Raw genomic sequence first — 18,612 nt, forward strand, 5'->3', positions numbered from 1 at the left:
GGGGGCAAATGCACTTTCATCCAGAGAAGCACTCTGATGGTCCTTTGGAGAGTTCCAATGAATATAAATCAATTGCACAGAAGCTCTTCTCTCCCTCTATGTAAGCATGCCAACTCCAATTTATTTTCCTGAATAAAAAAGCCTTAAGTTAGCATTTTTAGAGGATTTTGAAAAATATTTTCACTTGCATCTCACCGCATTGCTAGGTCTATAATATATGGAAGTTAATTATCATCTAGTGACACTAATGAACTATGTTAGCTTTAGAGTTCCTCTCTTAACAGTACGACTACATATTCTAACCTGGTCATGCACTCTATTGCATCTCGACCAGTGAAATAAAAACCCCTAACATATATATTTTGCCTCCAGACTTGTTTTCATCTCCTTCTCTCCATGGGTAAGCACTTTGCTTTATATGGCTTGATTTTCATCTCCATCACTATCATGTGAACTCTAGTTCAATCATAACTTAGAAAACATTAGTCCGCTAGTTGTCACTTAGTTACCAAAATCAAAACTTGAGGCTTTCAACTATTTGGTAGAGCTCTTTGAAGCTAATTCACCCTTAGAATAACTCCTTATCAACCAAACAACAAAACTACATATAGATTATGGTGGAAAGCACACAAAAATCATTTCTCTATTTACGATGGTATCTGGGAGCTAAAAACAAGTTATTCATTGTTCAATGTTCATCAATTTTACCAAAATTACTCCAAAATCAAATCTCTCCATACCATACCTCCACCAAAATCAATTGACATCACTCCACCAAAAAGTCAATAAGCTATAGCTAAGAATAAGATAGTAGAGTTTTATCAATCATACCAAAAAGGGGCATTTGACAAACCTCATTGGAGCTGATTCTCCCTAAGAATCACTCCTCTTCAGCGATAAAACTGTGCATATATTCTGGTAGAGAGCAAACAATAATCATTCTTCATCTACACTCAGAGTTAAAAAAAACCCTGTTCCTCGCTGCTCCCTATTTAATCCCCACTAAAATCACTCTAGGAAAATTCTTACCTACTCTCTACTCTTCTCCGCCGCTAAAAAAACTTGCTTCTCTTTGCTTCCTATTTAATCCTCACTAAAAACCACTCTAAATTAATTCTTATCTACTCTTGTCCGTCTAAAATTAAGGGTCTGTTTGAGGTTGTTGTATTCCACATTTTTTTATTCTGCTCCATGTTTTTCAGCTAAATAAGCGCAACTCCACAAACTCTGCTCTAAAAAAAAGATAAAGTTATGAGAGCATCCAAATGGATGATTCATAAACTTTTTTTTGTGGAACTGCTCTACGTATAGTCCCAAGCAAATTCTAAGTAGAATGACTTTCCTAGAAAATTAAGGAGCAGAGTTAAAAAAATTCGAGGCCTGAGTTCCCCACGGTAATCGAGATTGGGGTTCATTGCCATCTTTCTTGTGATGTTGCTCCCCCTCAGCTAGCCCTGGGCATTCGGTACTACCGAACCGAACCGAACCGAACCAAATCTTCGGTTCCTCGGTTCCCAGGAAAGTCGGTACCGATCGATTCTTCTAAAAAATCGGTACCGACGAAGTTCGGCTTCGGTTAGTTCGGTTCGGTTCCGAGCCGAACTAACCGAACAACTCCGACTTCCAAAAAATCAGTGACTCTGGAGGGCGCGCCGGACTCTTGGCGGGGATGCGGCGCCGCGGGAGGTCGGCCATCGCAGGGGGCGCCAGGACTCCGGGTCTCCGGGAGGTGGGAGTTCGGTTCCTCGGTAGTTTGGTTACTCGAGGGGAGAAACCGAATTAACCGAACAAATTTTGGTTCTCAATAAATTCGATTCGGTTCTCAGTAAAATTTGCCCAGGCTCTCTCTGCCTCAGCCTCTCCTGCTCTCCTGCCTCGTTGCCCGTTGCCGTCTCCGTCTCGCCCACCTACGTAGAGGAGGACGCGGCGAGATCTGCTCGCGCCCGCGCCGAGGTGAGGAAAAATTTCACCTCCCGTCCCAACTCGGCAAAAATTACAGAGACCTGCTACTCCTTCCTTTTCCCAGGCCCAGGCGCCTCTCCTTCCCAGGCGTGACAGAGACGGACTGGTGCCGCCTCTGCCGGTGCTTGGTGCTCCCAGCCGAGCGCGCCTCCTCCGGATCCTGCGAGGACGGCCCAAGCTCCCGGCGCTCCCTTTCGCATCCCTGCTGCGAGCCGCCGGGAGGAGGTCGAGCCGTCGGTCGCCGGGGAGAGTTGGAGCCGCCAGGCCCCTTGATAAGGTAGATCCGCCGGCAGAGGACCTGCTGGTGTAGCCGTCGGGCGCCGGGTACTGGGCACCGGCCGCCGGGCTCCGTTACATGGTCCAGCCGCCGGCCGTTGGGATCGGATGCATTATTTTCTAAACTTTTTATTTGTTATTACATCTGCTAGGGTTTTGTTCCGGGATGTCGTCGTCGGGGAAGATGGAGGGGCCGTCTGCCCCGGCAGTGCGTCGGGACCCCTACGAGGTGCTCAGCGTGCCCAGGGATTCCTCCGACCAGGAGATCAAGTCCGCCTACCGCAAGCTCGCACTCAAGTACGGTCTCAGTGGTCATTTTCGTTTGCTATGCTGCTTTGATTTATGTTGTAGTGGAAGAGAGGAAAACCCAGATGCTACTACTCCATTAGTTTACCATAGGGCCTGTTTGGCATAGCTCATAGAGCAGCTTCCAGGCTAAATCAAGGAAGAGCTCTGCTAAACAATATGTTAGTGAGAAGTGGGTTCTCTCTGAAGTGATTGTTGGAAATAAACTAGAATGCTAGGAACTGAAAAAAAAGAACCCTTCTCCTAATTCTCTTTCCACACAGAATCACTTTTTATTTAGAATTTATCTTAATAGAGAATCACTTTCGGCCAAAGAATCACATCCCACAGAGAATCTCGAGCCGGAGGAGCTCTATTAAACAGGCCCTACAGTATCTGGGTTAGTTGGCAGTTCGGAACAGGGAAAGTCACGTGGCATTTGTATGAAAAAAATGCATGTACTGGTTTAGTTATGCCTGTTATCATTCTAGATAGAATATACAACATGAAAAGAATTGCAAACAGAAGTGTTACTGCTCCACAGAGTGCAATAGGAATCACTGTGAATATCTTGTCTATCCGTGCTCCTAATAAACCTTAGTAATCGCTATTCACTTGCTGTTCACACCATGTTGAGAGTGTATGATAATGGCCATTGTAACTGATGCTTTTTGTTAAATGTTGGATCTATATATGTATACTCATTTACATTCCAGACAATAGCAATCATTCCATAAACTACAAAGCGTAAAAAAATTATAGGTAGCAGCAGTAAATGGACTTATATTTTCAGATCAACTTAGAAATCGATTTACCACCAAAGCCAGTCAACCAAATTGACGAAATCGTCAAGCATTTTTCTTCTGCTCTGCATCACAGTCGCTCCCACACCACTGTGCACTTTGTGACCCTTCACATGAGAGGAGAGTGGTTGTGGTGAAACTAATGGGATGGAGTGAACACATGTATCTATAACCACTTAAATCTTTTAAATGCTTGGTGTTTTGTGTACTTGATGACCCCAAATTTTTATAAGCTGTAATAGCTGAGAGAATCCAGCCTATAGCTTTTTATAAGCTGGGTGGTTGGATAGTTCGAAATGGCTATAAGCTGAGGTGTTTGGATGGGCTTCAGCTTATTTTAGCGGCTGAAATAAGCCCATCCAAACGGGCCCATAATCTGTTATGTGTACATGTGAGTAGACCTTTTTGTAGAACATTGCCCTCTCATATATGTTGTGCATACAACAACAACAACAACAACAAAGCCTTTAAGTCCCAAACAAGTTGGGGTAGACTAGAGTTGAAACCCAGCAGAAGCCATCAAGGTTCAGGCACGTGAATAGCTGTTTTCCAAGCACTCCTATCTAAGGCTAAGTCTTTGGGTATATTCCATCATTTCAAGTCTCCTTTTATTGCCTCTACCTAAGTCAACTTCGGTCTTCCTCTGCCTCTCTTCACGTTACTATCCTGGCTTAGGATTCCACTACGCACCGGTGCCTCTGGAGGTCTATGTTGGACATGTCCAAACCATCTCAACCGGTGTTGGACAAGCTTTTCTTCAATTGGTGTTACCCCTAATCTATCACATATATCATCGTTCCGAACTCAATCCCTTCTTGTATGACCGCAAATCCAACGCAACATACGCATTTCCGCGACACTTATCTGTTGAACATGTCGTCTTTTCGTAGGCCAACATTCTGCACCATACAACATAGCAGGTCTAATCGTCGTCCTATAAAACTTACCTTTTAGCTTCTGTGGTACCCTTTTGTCACATAGGACACTAGATGCTTGGCGCCACTTCATCCATCCTTCTTTGATTCTATGGCTAACATCTTCATCAATATCCCCGTCTCTCTGTAGCATTGATCCTAAATATCAAACTAGGCACTATTTGACCTTCCAAACTAATATCTTCCTCCTCCCGAGTAGTAGTGCCGAAGTCACATCTCATATACTCAGTTTTAGTTCTACTGAGTCTAAAACCTTTGGACTCCAAAGTCTTCCGCCATAACTCTAGTTTCTGATTCACTCATGTCCGGCTTTCATCAACTAGCACTACATCGTCCGCGAAAAGCATACACCAAGGGATGTCTCCTTGTATGTCCCTTGTGACCTCATCCATCACTAAGGCAAACAGATAAGGGCTCAAAGCTGATCCTTGATGTAGTCCTATCCTAATCGGGAAGTCATCCGTGTCTCCATCACTTGTTCGAACACTAGTCACAACATTGTTGTACATGTCCTTAACGAGCCTGACGTACTTCGTTGGGACTTTATGTTTGTCCAAAGCCCACCACATAACATTCCTTGGTATTTTATCATAAGCCTTCTCCAAGTCAATAAAAACCATGTGTAGGTCCTTTTTCTTCTCCCTATACCGCTCCATAACTTGTCTTATTAAGAAAATGGCCTCCATGGTTGACCTTCCGGGCACAAAACCAAATTGGTTCATAGAGACCTGCGTTATTGCTCTCAAGCGATGCTCGATAACTCTCTCCCATAGCTTCATAGTATGGCTCATCAACTTAATTCCCCGGATAATTAGTACAACTTTGAATATCCCCTTTATTCTTGTAGATTGGTACCAATATACTTCTCCACTCGTCAGGCATCTTGTTCGATCGAAAAATATGGTTGAACAGCTTGGTTAGCCATACTATAGCTATGTCCCCGAGGCATCTCCACACCTCGATTGGGATGCTTGGTTCTTGCTCGACATGTCGCTTTGCCTCGCTGAGTGAGGAAATCAATGGGAATGATCGTTTGGTGATGGGCAAGAATGTCTCGAGGCCTGTGCTGGCGAGTTTTGGTTTGCTTGCTCAGCAGAGTGATTTTAGCTCTCCTGAACCAGCAAGGCAAGCCTTGCTCATGTGGGCGAGGCGAAGAAAAACTAGCCAATGAACCAAACGTGCCCTTTAATGCTACTGTCCCTTTGTGGTGATATGATTATGCATCCAGCTATGATGTAGTTCCATGGTCTTAAAACATCAGATAATGTCATTCCATTGCATCCATCTTATTAGGGAATTATCTCTTCTATTTGCATAGTTCTTGCTATATGCTTGCACCATGTAGCGTTGATGGATCCCTACCCTATTGGCTACTGTAGATTGATCATCACAATTCTTATCTTTGTTGATAGGTACCACCCTGACAAGAATGCTAGCAACCCAGAAGCATCAGAACTCTTCAAAGAAGTTGCATATTCTTATAGCATCTTGTCAGATCCTGAGAAAAGGAGGCAGTATGATACTGCTGGTTTTGAGGTGCTGTTCTATATTCGTTGAATCTACCATACAATGCTGCACTTATTTTTTTTTCAGGACTATTTTGTTTTCTCTCTAATGCTTCTGTGGCCTTACATTTTTAGATCTGTTGGACAAAAGTTGCTAGATGCTATACCCCTTGTTTCAACTGTTATTTTAGCCCCAAATGTGTCAACAAAATTGAGATTTACTTAGTCAGCATTGTTTTAGATAGACCCCAGCATCCTTGGGTACCCAAACTCTTCAAGCATGTTTTGTTAGCAGAAAGATCTATCAATAAGAATATATACACCTATAGATGTACGGATTGCATCTACTGTTACACTGTTCACCATGTCGTGTAGTCATTTACTTTCCGCTTTCCTTTTTTCTTTTGCTCAGCCCTACGTCTTATATTTCCCCCTTTTTTTCTCAGCTTCAAAGGCCCTACGTCTTCTATTTCCCTTTTCTTTTCTCAGCTTCAAAGGCGAATGCCCATGTTGTCAAAAAAAAAAGGGAGGATGCCCACCTACTGCCACACTGTTCACAGCCTTCTATTTTACCTACTACCGCACTGTTTGATGGATAAGTCTCATGTGTGGCTGGTCTTTGTGGGGCTGTGCTGCTCACATGGTCCTTGTGGCTGTTTTCTGTTTTTAGGACATCATCTTAGACTAGAGGACAGTATCTTAGCTAGGACAGCATATTAGCATCTTAGACTAGCATCTTAGACTAGCATCTTGGCATATGCTTGGCTGGCTAGCAGCCTATAAATATGTAACCCCAACCCCTCAGGTTGGTATGGCATTTGTGTGAGTTTGTGTGAGAAATAGACAAGAAATTGTCTCAACTCCTAGTGTCATCCTTTCTCGATGAGAGTAAGAATTCTCCTACTACCAAGAGTAAGAATTCAGCGACTAACAACTGGTATCAGAGTCGTATTATCCTGTAGCCTGAGCATCTCTTGCTCATCTTCTCTCCCAGCCCCACAACAGCCCCAGCTGTTGGCAGCAGCAGCTCCTCCGGCCGCTCCTGTTCACTCCTCTCCCAGCTCGTCTGAAGCAGCCCTCTCCCCACGCAGCAGCCCCCCGGTAGCGCGTCATGTCCGCAGGGCAGTCTCAGCGCTCGGTCGCCTCGAGCACGCGGCGTCGGCAGGAGGCCGAACTTGTCGCGGCAGAGGAACGCGAGCGAGCGGCGGCAAGGGCGTCGAGGCTGGCAGCGGCGGAGCTGGCAGCAGCCAGAGCGGAGGCGGAAGCAGCGGCGGCGGCGGATGCAGCGCGTGCGGTGGCAGTGGAGGTCGAGTTTCTGCGCGGCAGCGTCAGCAGCTCCGTTTGTGCTGACGACAGTGCCGACGCGGACCTCGAGCTGCTAGAGAGAGAGGTAACGCGAGCGCGGGCGGCGCAGTGGGCAGCCGCGCACGCCCACGAGCGTGGCGGCAGCCCAAACAGGCGCGGACGCACTGGCGGCGTTCCTGGTGGAGGCGCGCACGGCGGTGGCGCTCCTGGGGCAGCCGCGCACGTCCACGAGCGTGGCGGCAGCCTAGACAGGCGCGGACGCGCTGGCGGCGCTCCTTGTGGAGGCGCGCACGACGGTGGCGCTCCTGGGGCAGCTGTGCACGTCCACGAGCGTGGCGGCAGCCCAGACAGGCGCGGACGCGCTGGCGGCGCTCCTGGAGGAGGCGGGCACGGCGGCGGTGCTCCTGGAGGAGGCGCGCACGGCAACGGTGGCGGACGGGTCGATGGAGAGCGCGGACCTTCACAGGCAGCTGTGGCTCTCTCTCCCTCGGATCGGTACCAGTGGTTACCACGGTCTCCAGGCTGTTGTCAGGGACGTCGGCCCCGGCGGTGGGTGGCCTACCCTCACCAAGACCAACTACGTCGAGTGGGCTACGGTGATGAGGGTAAAGCTCCAGGTGCGGCACATGTGGGAGGCAGTCCGGTATAGGCGACGTCGACTACGACCTAGGATCGACGGGCGCTGGATGCCTCTCATCGCTGTCAGTCCCGCCCGAGATGCAGTTCTCAGCTTACCAACAAGCGGACTGCCAAGGAGGCTTGGGACGCCATCGCTGCGGCACGCATCGGCAGCGACCGCGCCCGCAAGTCCACACTGCAGGCACTTCGCAAGGAGTGGGAGAACCTGGCCTTCAAGCCAGGTGAGGACGTTGATGACTTTGCTCTCCGTCTCAACACTCTGTTGCAGAAGATGGTGCAGTTCGGCGATGACACCTACTGCGAGGAGAGAGCTGTCGAAAAGCTCTTCGCTGCGTCCCCGAGAAGTACAAGCAGATGGCTCGCTCGATCGAGTCTCCTGCTGGATCTCTCCACAATGTCGATCGAGGAGGCGATAGGTCGCCTCAAGGTCGTCGACAGCGATGAGCCACAGGCTCCTCTCGGGGCCCATCACCACTGGCGGGAAGCTCCTTCTCACTCGGGAGCAGTGGCTTGCCAGCCAAGGTGACCGGAAGGAAGGGGGAGCCTTCTTCCGCGACAGGCGGCCGCAAGCGTGGCAAGCCGCGCAGGGCGCGTAGAGACGCCCAGGCCGGGGCGCGAGGACGTGCCGAGGGTGATGCCCGCGGAGGCGCCCAGGGCGGCGCCGCCGGCAGGCACAAGCCGGCACGAGACGACACCTGCCGCAACTGCGGCCAGCTTGGCCATTGGGCCAAGGACTGTCGACAGCCACGACGCGGCTAGGCCCACGTCGCACAGGCTGAGGAGGAGGAGCCGGCTCTGTTCATGGCACATGCCAGCATCGAGCTACCTCCAGCGGCACCGGCCGCAGCGGCTCTCCTCCACCTTGACGAGCCAAAAGCACACGCCCTCCTCGGCGACAGCTCCGGCAACGACAAGACTGACAGGGTGGTGTCCTCGACACCTGGCGCCACCCATCACATGACCGGTCGACGGGAGTTCTTCATCGAGCTTGACTCTAGCGTCCGAGGCTCCGTCAAGTTTGGGGATGCCTCCGGCGTGGAGATCAAGGGCGTCGGCTCCAGTCATCTTAACCACCGTGTCTGGTGAGCACAGGCTGCTCACCGGAGTCTACTACATCCCCGCGTTGAGGAAACTCCATCATCAGCTTGGGACAGCTGGATGAGAACGGTTCGCGCGTGGTGGTTGAGGATGGAGTCATGAGGATTTGGGATCGCCGTCGTCGCCTTCTCGCCAAGGTATCCAGAAGCGCAAATCGACTCTACGTCCTTAACGTGCAGGTGGCACAACCCCTCTGTCTCGCTGCTCGTCGGGACGACGAGGCGTGGCAGTGGCACGAGCGTTTCGGGCACCTTCACTTCGAGGCCCTGAAGCGGCTCAGTGCCACTGGAGATGGTGCGAGGCCTGCCGTGCCTCGACCATGTGGAGCAGCTCTGCGACGTCTGCGTGTTGACGAAGCAGAGGCGACTCCCCTTTTCCCAGCGGGCGAGCTTTCGAGCCAAGGAGAGGCTCGAGCTCGTGCACGGGGACTTGTGTGGCCCTGGTGACACCGGCCACACCGGGAGGACGACGCTACTTCCTGCTGCTCGTCGACGACCTCTCCCGCTACATGTGGGTGATGGTCCTCGACAGCAAGGGAGAGGCTGCGGACGCCATCAGGCGCGCGCAGGCTGCTGCGGAGGCGGAGTGCGGCCGCAAGCTGCGCGTGCTGCGCACCGACAACGGCGGCGAATTCACGGCGGCTGAATTCGCGTCGTACTGCGCTGATGAGGGCATTCAGCGCCACTACTCCGCGCCGTACAGCCCGCAGCAGAACGGCGTCGTCGAGCGGACGCAACCAGACGGTTGTGGGGATGGCTCGGGCCCTTCTCAAGCAGAGGGGGATGCCGGCTGTCTTCTGGGGAGAGGCGGTGGTGTCGGCCGTCTACATCCTCAACCGCTCGCCTACCAAGGCGCTCGACGGCAGGACGCCGTACGAGGCTTGGCATGGGCGCAAGCCGGCGGTCTCCCACTTGCGGGTCTTCGGCTGCCTCGCGTTCGCCAAGGAGCTTGGCCACATCAGCAAGCTCGACTGACAGGAGCACTCCGGGAGTGTTCATCGGCTACGCGGAGGGCTCGAAGGCCTACCGCATCCTCGACCCGAAGACACAGCGTGTGCGCACGGCGCGCGACGTTGTGTTCGACGAAGGGCGAGGATGGGCGTGGGACAAGGCGGTGGACGACGGCTCGGCTCCGACGTACGACGACTTCACTGTCGAGTACGTCCACTTCAGAGGGAGCTGGGGGAGTAGGCAGCTCTTCTTCGGCGAGCGCGTCTACCCCAGTCCCGAGCCTCCACCGACCCCGGCGCCTGCTACTCCAACAGCACCACGCTCTCCAGCCAGGACCTCGGCTTGCGATGAGTCCTTCGCCGGCTCCACCACAGCCGGCAATCGCCACGCACTCCAGCACCTGACAGGCACCTTTCCGGGCACAGTCTACTCCAACACCAGTTCGTGTCGAGCACAGCCCTGGTTGAGCTCGCTACTCCGCTCTCTCACGACGAGGAGCGCATCGACGCGTACCACGACTGGCGAGCCGTTGCTGGTACCGTACGATGGAGAACCTTCTCGGCGACCAGCCGGTGCCGGGACCGGTGCCTCACGACCTGGAGGCGCAGTTGCACCTTGCGTGTGACGACGGCGAGCCTCGGTCGTTTGCAGAGGCCGAGAGACACGCGGCATGGCGCGCCGCGATGCAGTTGGAGATGGATGCGGTTGAGAACAACCGCACCTGGGAGCTTGCTGACCTTCCTCGTGGTCACCGCGCGATCACCCTTAAGTGGGTGTACAAGCTGAAGAGGGATGAAGCCGGCGCCATCGTCAAGCACAAGGCTCGCTTGGTGGCACGAGGTTTCGTGCAGCAGGAGGGGGTCGACTTCGACGACGCCTTTGCTCCCGTGGCACGGATGGAGTCCGTGCGACTCCTCCTTGCGCTAGCTGCCCAGGAGGGCTGGCGTGTTCATCACATGGACGTCAAGTCGGCGTTCCTTAACGGCGACTTGAAGGAGGAGGTCTACGTGCACCAGCCGCCGGGATTTGCGATCCCCGGCAAGGAGGGCAAGGTGCTCCGCCTGCGCTAAGGCCCTCTATGGCTTGCGGCAGGCACCGAGGGCGTGGAATGCCAAGCTGGATTCCACGCTAAAGGGGATGGGCTTCGAGCAAAGCCCTGCACGAGGCGGCCATCTACCGACGGGGCAATGGAGGAAATGCCCTGCTGGTGGGTGTCTACGTCGACGACTTGGTGATCACCGGCACCAAGGATGCGGAGGTGGCGGCATTCAAGGAAGAGATGAAGGCCACCTTCCAGATGAGTGACCTGGGGCCTCTCTCCTTCTACCTGGGAATCGAGGTGCACCAGGGTGACTCCGGGATCACGCTTCGACAGACCGCCTACGCCAAGCGCCTCGTTGAGCTAGCTGGGCTCACCGACTGCAACCCAGCTCTCACTCCGATGGAAGAGAGGCTGAAGCTGAGCCGCGACAGCACGACGGAGGAGGTGGACGCTATGCAGTACCGGCGTCTTGTGGGGAGCCTTCGCTACCTCGCCCACACACGGCCGGACTTGGCATTCTCCGTCGGCTACGTTAGTCGGTTCATGCAGCGACTGACGACGGATCACCAGCAGGCTGTGAAGAGGATCATCCGCTACGTTGCGGGGACTCTCGACCACGGCCTCTACTACCCTAGGTGCCCTGGGGCGGCACACTTCGTCGGGTATAGCGACAGCGACCACGCCGACGACATCGACACCAGCAAGAGCACGAGCGGGATCCTCTTCTTCCTCGGCAAGTGCCTCGTGAGCTGGCAGTCGGTCAAGCAGCAGGTGGTGGCCCTGTCCAGCTACGAGGCCGAGTACATAGCGGCCTCCACCGCTTCGACTCAGGCGCTCTGGCTCGCTCGACTGCTCGGTGATCTCCTCGGCAGAGACACTAGAGCGGTGGAGCTCAGGGTGGACAGCAAGTCCGCTCTAGCCCTGGCAAAGAACCCCGTGTTCCATGAACGCAACAAGCACATCGGGGTGAGGTACCACTTCATCCGAGGCTGTTTGGAGGAAGGGAGCATCAAGGCGAGCTACATCAACACCAAGGACCAGCTTGCGAACCTGCTCACCAAGCCCCTTGGGAGGATCAAGTTCCTTGAGCTCTGCTCCAGGACTGGGATGGTTCAACTTTCCCACAAGACGACGCACAAGACTTAAGGGGAGAATGATGGATAAGTCTCTGTGGTCTTTGTGGGGCTGCAGCAGTCTTTGTGGGGCTACAACAGCATGGTGGTCTTGCTGCCCAGCATTCTTGACTGGAGGACAGTAGGGACTGGAGGACAGCAGCATCTTGACTGGACAGCATCTTAAGACAGCATTAGAGACTAGAGGACAGCATATTAGCATATTAGACTAGCATCTTAGACTAGCATCTTGGTTGGCTAGCAGCCTATAAATATGTAACCCCAACCCCTCAGGTTGGTATGGCATTTGTGTGAGTTTGTGTGAGAAATAGACAAGAAAATTGCCCCAACTCCTAGTGTCATCCTCTCTCGATGAGAGTAAGAATTCTCCTACTACCAAGAGTGAGAATTCAGCGACTAACACTGTTCACATCCATCCATTTTTTTTCTTCTCCTTATTCTTTCCTCATCTGTGTTCCACATTAATTCTCAACACAGTTTACCACCCACTGATGTAGAAACACACGTTCTTAAATTAGATAACAGTGCGAAGAGATATTTTACATTGTACAACAATTAAGCCCTACATTTTCCTATGCAACTTATACTTAAACGTAAGAGAAACCATCACACAGAGAAACGTGGGGTAACTTGCTATGGTGAAGCGTTGCACAATAATCCCCACCGATAATCATGTCACTGGCTACTGTAGCAAACACCTACTTTTAGCTCTTCTTTACCTATCAGGTGAAAAGCATTGCACAATAATCCCCACTGATAATCAGTCTCAGTGGCTACTGTAGCAACACCTTTTTTGCCTCTTGCTTACCTATCAGGTGAACAATAAGCATGTTCGACACTTAGATTAGTTACGAACAGATCTTCTACATGGTACAACAGTTAAACATTACATTTTCCTATGCCATTTACACTTAAAATTTAGAGAGAAACCACCCCGCACCTAACGCGGGATAGCTCGCTACATTTCAGCGTGCGACAATAATCCCGCATCGGTGATCGAGAACAGATAACAATAATTGTTCACAACCAATAGATGTCCCCTAAAACTGTACCTCATTTATTTCACATTTATGCTACTTCTCATGTTCTTCACTTTAAGTGTATACAACTACAATTGACGTCCCGCGGCAACTGCGCGGGGACCCGACTAGTTTTGTATAACATTATGAATTTCTTGGGTCCATCAATGATTCTTTGTGTAAATTAATTACTTTTTTTTGTCTTTTTATGTGATGAAATGTTTTTTTTCCTCGAACGTATGTGATGAAATGTTACACAGGGAGATGCAAATATTATCTATGTAGTTGTAATTACTAGGTTGATAATGGGAAATGTTAGCACCAGTTCATGGCAGTTGAAAATTGTCTCTAATAAATCCACCTTTCATTGGATTTATAAAATTCTACATTTCACTTGAGGCTTAGGAATAGTGTAAGTCGGAAGTAAAGCCTAGCCGACATCAGTCACCAGTTGTCATATGTGTATCTGTTTGTGGGCAAGTCTGGTAAAGAAAGCCCTGCTTCTGCTTCTATTTTCTACTCTTGTAGATCTCATCAAGGTGAAGATAAGCGAGGGAAAATTGAGCAACAAAAGAGTGCCAGAGGTGCCCATTGTGTGCCATTTGTTAGATGGATAGGAGATGGAAACATGGTGACAGTTGAGAAATATGAAAGTAAGGCTGAAGATCAATGGAGAGTGGAGGGAGGAGGGTAAATACTAAATAGGTAGTGGTTGGACCATGGGCTTGAATTTCACATGCCTTGTCTTAAATAAAACTTTGTAATATATTCTTATTTAGTTGTCTAGTACTCTAGTCATTGATTGAGAAGCATCTTGCCGTGCCAGAGCCTCAATGGCAACCTTGTGTAGCACAACAATGATAAATTGGTACTGAGGCTACTTGTTTTTACCTGACCAAATCTCATTTCGGGATAAATTATGCCTGGTAATGATTGTAACCAGTTGTTTGGAGACTAATTTTTTTTCTCAAACTAGACCATCAGGGAAGCATAAGTTAATTATGGCATTCCACAATTACATGATTGCTGTGTTTCCATTATTTAGCATTGGGATAAATCTCATTGAAATTGAGATTAAGTTTTGAGAGACCCTCGTTGCATTTCCTGTGTCAGGCATTAGAAAATGAAGGAATGGATATGGAAATTGATTTGTCCAATCTTGGAACTGTAAACACAATGTTTGCAGCACTCTTTAGGTAATTGTGGAATCAGTTAGAATTATTATTTCTAGAAGTAACCAAAGGTCCACAGTTTCACTTTACTAATAAATTTAACTACTTATAGCAAGCTTGGTGTTCCCATCAAGACCACAATATCTCCTACTGTGCTGGAAGAGGCTATGAATGGCACAGTTACAGTGAGACCACTCCCTGTTGGAACATCAGCTACGGGAAAGGTTCTGATACTACCTGTTCTTGTGAGAAACATCTACAATGTGGTCGTTATCTTATACCTTTTTTATTTGTAGGTTGACAAGCAATGTGCTCATTTTTTTGGCGTAACAATAAGTGAAGAACAAGCTCATTCTGGAATAGTCGTCAGAGTGACTTCACCTGCTCAAAGTAAATTTAAGGTACGAGGTTGATTTTTTCATCATAAAAAGCCTTGCTGTTTTCTTTTGTTCCTTCTTCATTTTCTTATTTGTTTAATGCACAGCTTCTTTACTTCGAGCAAGAAGTTAATGGAGGTTATGGACTTGCTTTGCAGGTAATTTCTAATTGTGCTACTGTATTGTTGATATGCCTTGTTAGACTGGTATATTATTTTTCAATAGGATGGCATCCACTATAGATTATATCGTTTAATCCCCATTTTGTGGATCTGTGTATTTTAACTGAATGTATGTTCTAATAACAAAGAGATCGATAACTCTAGAGTTTACTGTAGTGAAAGAAATCTTGAATATAGGTTTTTAGAGAACGTGCAGCCTCTATCATCATTATCATTATACCAATGTAATTTTGATACATTTAGACTGCATTCAAGGAAAGAAGTGCTACACAACCTGCCATTTTCAAGCCAGCTAAGCTAATAGCCTAATACCATGTCATTAAAATAAAATTACTACCACCCATATCGTTTGCTTTCCTCTAGATGTGTTAATGTACTATGCCAACTTTCTAAACACATTTCAGGTGTAATGTTATGATTTCTGTTTTACATTTCAAGACAGATGTGATCCTTGATCCAATTGGCATAGGAATTTAACTTAAGAACAAAATTCAATATTTTCTCAAATGAACGACACTGATTTAGGCACTGATTACTCGTCTTATATGTCTTCATTGTTCATAGATGTGACATGGATTACTTGTTTCCGCTTTTGTTTTAGGGCTTTGGGATATTTTCTCTATCTTTTTCTTCGTTTCATTTACATTTCTTGTCTGCTGGGTGTTGTGTGAAAAATGTGATGAAAAAAATTACTTATTTGGTGAGGTAGATGAAAGATGCTTTTGAACTTCTGGGATTCAATATACATTGCACATTGTTCTACAGGAACTGAGAATATAACACTATGCAGCACTAAGGAATTTTGTTTTCTAGTGCTGCTACTAATTTTGCATTGATATTTCTAAGATCATGGTTTTATAGTACAATTGGATAATGGTATAGCTGTTATTTGATCAATTATTCTCCAGTTCTCTATTTTGTGTATGTTTATTGGTACAATTTCGGATAAGAATTTAAAGAAGACTTCCATTCAGAGTTCTAGTTTAATGTCATCTTTAGCTTTCCCTTTGACCTTCAGGAAGATAGTCAAAAGACTGGCAAGGTGACATCTGCAGGCATGTATTTCTTGCATTTCCAGGTGTACCGTATGGACTCAACAGTGAATGCGGTATGTAATTCTTTGTGTGCTGTTAGTTATTCTGTGTATCATAACTGATTTTTAGATTTTTTTTTCTCTTACAACTACAGTTGGCAATGGCCAAAGATCCTGAAGCTGCCTTCTTTAAAAGGTTGGAAGGCCTCCAACCCTGCGAAGTGTCAGCTCTCAAACCTGGAACCCATATATTTGCTGTCTATGGTGTGCATTCTTGCCGTCTGCCCATGTCTAACTCTCTATCTGTATTGGAGGCATTTCTTTGCCCTGAGCCATCCTAATTGATTTGTGCAGGTGACAATTTTTTCAAGCCAGCTAGCTATATAATTGAAGCGATGTGCGCAAAGAGTTATGAAGACACAACAGAGAGGCTGAAGGAAATAGAATCTAAAATTCTAGCAAAGCGAAATGATCTGCGTCAATTTGAAACCGAGTACAGAAAAGTCGGTCACTAAATTTTCATTTTGTGATTAATCATATGTGTTTAGGTGTGCTTCTGCATTTGAAGAAAGAATTGACTTATTAATATGGCTTTCAGGCTTTGGCACGGTTTCAAGAAGTCACCAACAGATATACACAAGAGAGAGAAGCGGTATGCATATATGCCCCTCACCCTGTCAAGATATGTTCTATGGCAAAATAATATGTACCTGCTGCCCTAAAAAAATCCAGTGTAATTGAGGGTCACCCTAGTGCCAGATGCCCAGACTGCATTAGATATTTAGTTATATAATGGTACATATAGTTAGTGCCTATGTCATTGATGGTGGTTTGTGGGTCCAAACAATAAAACTAGAGGTAAGTCGCACTAAAACATAGATAGGCTGCTATAACTGTTAGGGAAGAATGACCTTACAACCAGTTCCACTCAGTCTAGGTTACAAGTATACATTAACATTAACAAGAGTACAATATAGGCCTACATGAGCCACAAAATAAGAGAGAAGAGTATTATACATCAACATTAACAAGAGTTCAGATAGGCATAATTCAAGTGCTTTTACAGCTCAAATTTTGCTTTAAGTGTTTAGCAAACGTTTCACCTCCTTAAGGCATAAAAGCTAGTGCATGGAAACATGGAAATAATATCACCTTGTCCTTGCTGTTACTTTTTGCGGATAGTGTTGGCTATTTGTATTAACTGGTTGAAGTTTGTGTAAAGATGATCCTTGTAGGTATATGCTACTTCACCTAAAGTGCTGAACATTTAATACGAGCAAATAAATTTTCGAATATGAGTAATTATTGGGTGTTAACTTGTTAATCTGTTTAATAGTCATGAACTCGTATTAATTTTGTAATACCTTGAATATGGGGGGTATACCTTGACAAGAAGGTTGTCTGTCTGACATTTGATATAAGCGTTTGTCAGAACATTCTCTTAAGACTATTGACAAATTATGCCCTTTCTGGATTTGATACTGAACAAATGTTTATATGTGTTGCTAAAGAGTTACAATATCTGCAGGTTGATGATATGCTGAGAGAGAGGGACAATATCCATTGCTCGTTCACAACTGAGCGAACTTTGGTAAACCCTGTTGGTGCCGGTAGTAGCAGTAGTAGGTATACCGTCGAGCAGAGCATTCCCGAGAGCCCTGAGAATGGTAGCGTAGATGGCACAGACAAATCTGGCAAAAAGAAGTGGTTTAATCTAAACCTTAATAGGTCCGACAAGAAAGCCTGATGAATCTTTCGCCAGAAGCGTTATGTGTTTTCACTTTGTTGTACATTTTGGAAACCCTATTGTATTCATGCCTTATGAGCTTTTTAGTTCCCAGTTCTCTGGGAGTTTTGTAGCATATAGGAGTTTTGGGTACAGCATTTTATTGTCATGTATTATCCTAAGTGACTCCTCATTACCCCCATGCCTCAGGCAAAGTTGCGTCGACATCCGAATTTGTGCAATCGCCTACCAAGTTATTCTATCATTGTTATAATTTCTTCTATCATTTTTAATGGTGTTTGGCCCTTCTATTTTTTTTTTGCCGAAGACTACTACACTGTTTTTTTAACTAAAATAATAAAGCTTGACTGGAAAGCTGCCACTGCATTTGCTGTGGGCACTGAACTTGTTCCCAGTTCCCATTGGCTGGTGCAGTTCGTGTGGTTCTCTGCGCCGTACTCCCTCTCTCTCAAAATAAAGTCTCTATCTTACATCTTGAGAAGTTAACCAATTTTAACTCTGCCTAGATCTATAAAAAATAGTATCAGTATTTGTATCTTGAAATAGGTTTCTTATAAAAATACAAGACATGATTAATCTAACTGATGCTTATCTTGTATCATGAATATTGGCATTTTCTTTGGTATATATTTGGTCAAAGTTGAAATCATTTAACTTCTCAGGGTTGCTGAGCGAAGACTTATTTTAGGACGGAGGGAGTATTCAACTTGTTCTATTGCTTTGTTCCATGTATAATACCCTTTAACCTGCTCGCTCACCTTCTCTTAGTCTATCTTCCCTCTCCCTTGCCATAATTTGGGCTTTGATGACGCTCATGATGTCATCATGTATTGTTCAACCGACCTCTCCCATTGCCCTGTCCCATTTTGTCTTGGACCGCCACCATCATCAGTCTGTCGGCCTCCACAAATGTCCCCCTTCTAAGCTGATAGCCATATAACACCCTCCGAGGCCCTGAACCCTAACACCGATGAGGTCTTCATGTGTGAGCTCGTCGTCTCTGCCTCTTTGGCTACAATGAGCTTTTTTTTGTCTTCCTAGTGCGTGCATGCCCAAGTGTCTCTGCTAGCGTGTTTGGAAAGAAGCATTTACCTAGAAAAAAACTTATTCCATTATTGTAGTTGTCGTTGTTACGGGCCCTAGATACCC

General features: G+C 47.6%; 1 protein-coding gene across 2 annotated transcripts; it reads left to right on the plus strand.

The window, feature by feature from the left end:
- Positions 1-1,868: 1,868 nt before the first annotated feature.
- On the plus strand, positions 1,869-17,728 carry LOC136506614 (chaperone protein dnaJ 15). 2 transcript variants are annotated; one of them, XM_066501517.1, is made up of 13 exons: positions 1,869-1,953; positions 2,027-2,239; positions 2,391-2,535; positions 5,674-5,797; positions 14,066-14,148; positions 14,237-14,348; positions 14,421-14,525; positions 14,609-14,659; positions 15,702-15,791; positions 15,872-15,980; positions 16,071-16,219; positions 16,315-16,368; positions 17,245-17,728. In XM_066501517.1, the coding sequence occupies exons 3-13, from the start codon at positions 2,405-2,407 to the stop codon at positions 17,461-17,463; spliced, it is 1,227 nt and encodes a 408-aa protein (XP_066357614.1). In that variant the 5' UTR covers positions 1,869-1,953; positions 2,027-2,239; positions 2,391-2,404; the 3' UTR covers positions 17,464-17,728. The 2 variants fall into 2 exon arrangements, with proteins under 2 accessions (XP_066357614.1, XP_066357613.1); XM_066501516.1 differs by lacking the exon at positions 1,869-1,953 and having other exon boundaries at positions 1,963-2,239.
- Positions 17,729-18,612: the final 884 nt, after the last annotated feature.

Source organism: Miscanthus floridulus, chromosome 15, assembly GCF_019320115.1.
Source record: "Miscanthus floridulus cultivar M001 chromosome 15, ASM1932011v1, whole genome shotgun sequence".
Taxonomy (NCBI): Eukaryota; Viridiplantae; Streptophyta; class Magnoliopsida; order Poales; family Poaceae; genus Miscanthus; species Miscanthus floridulus.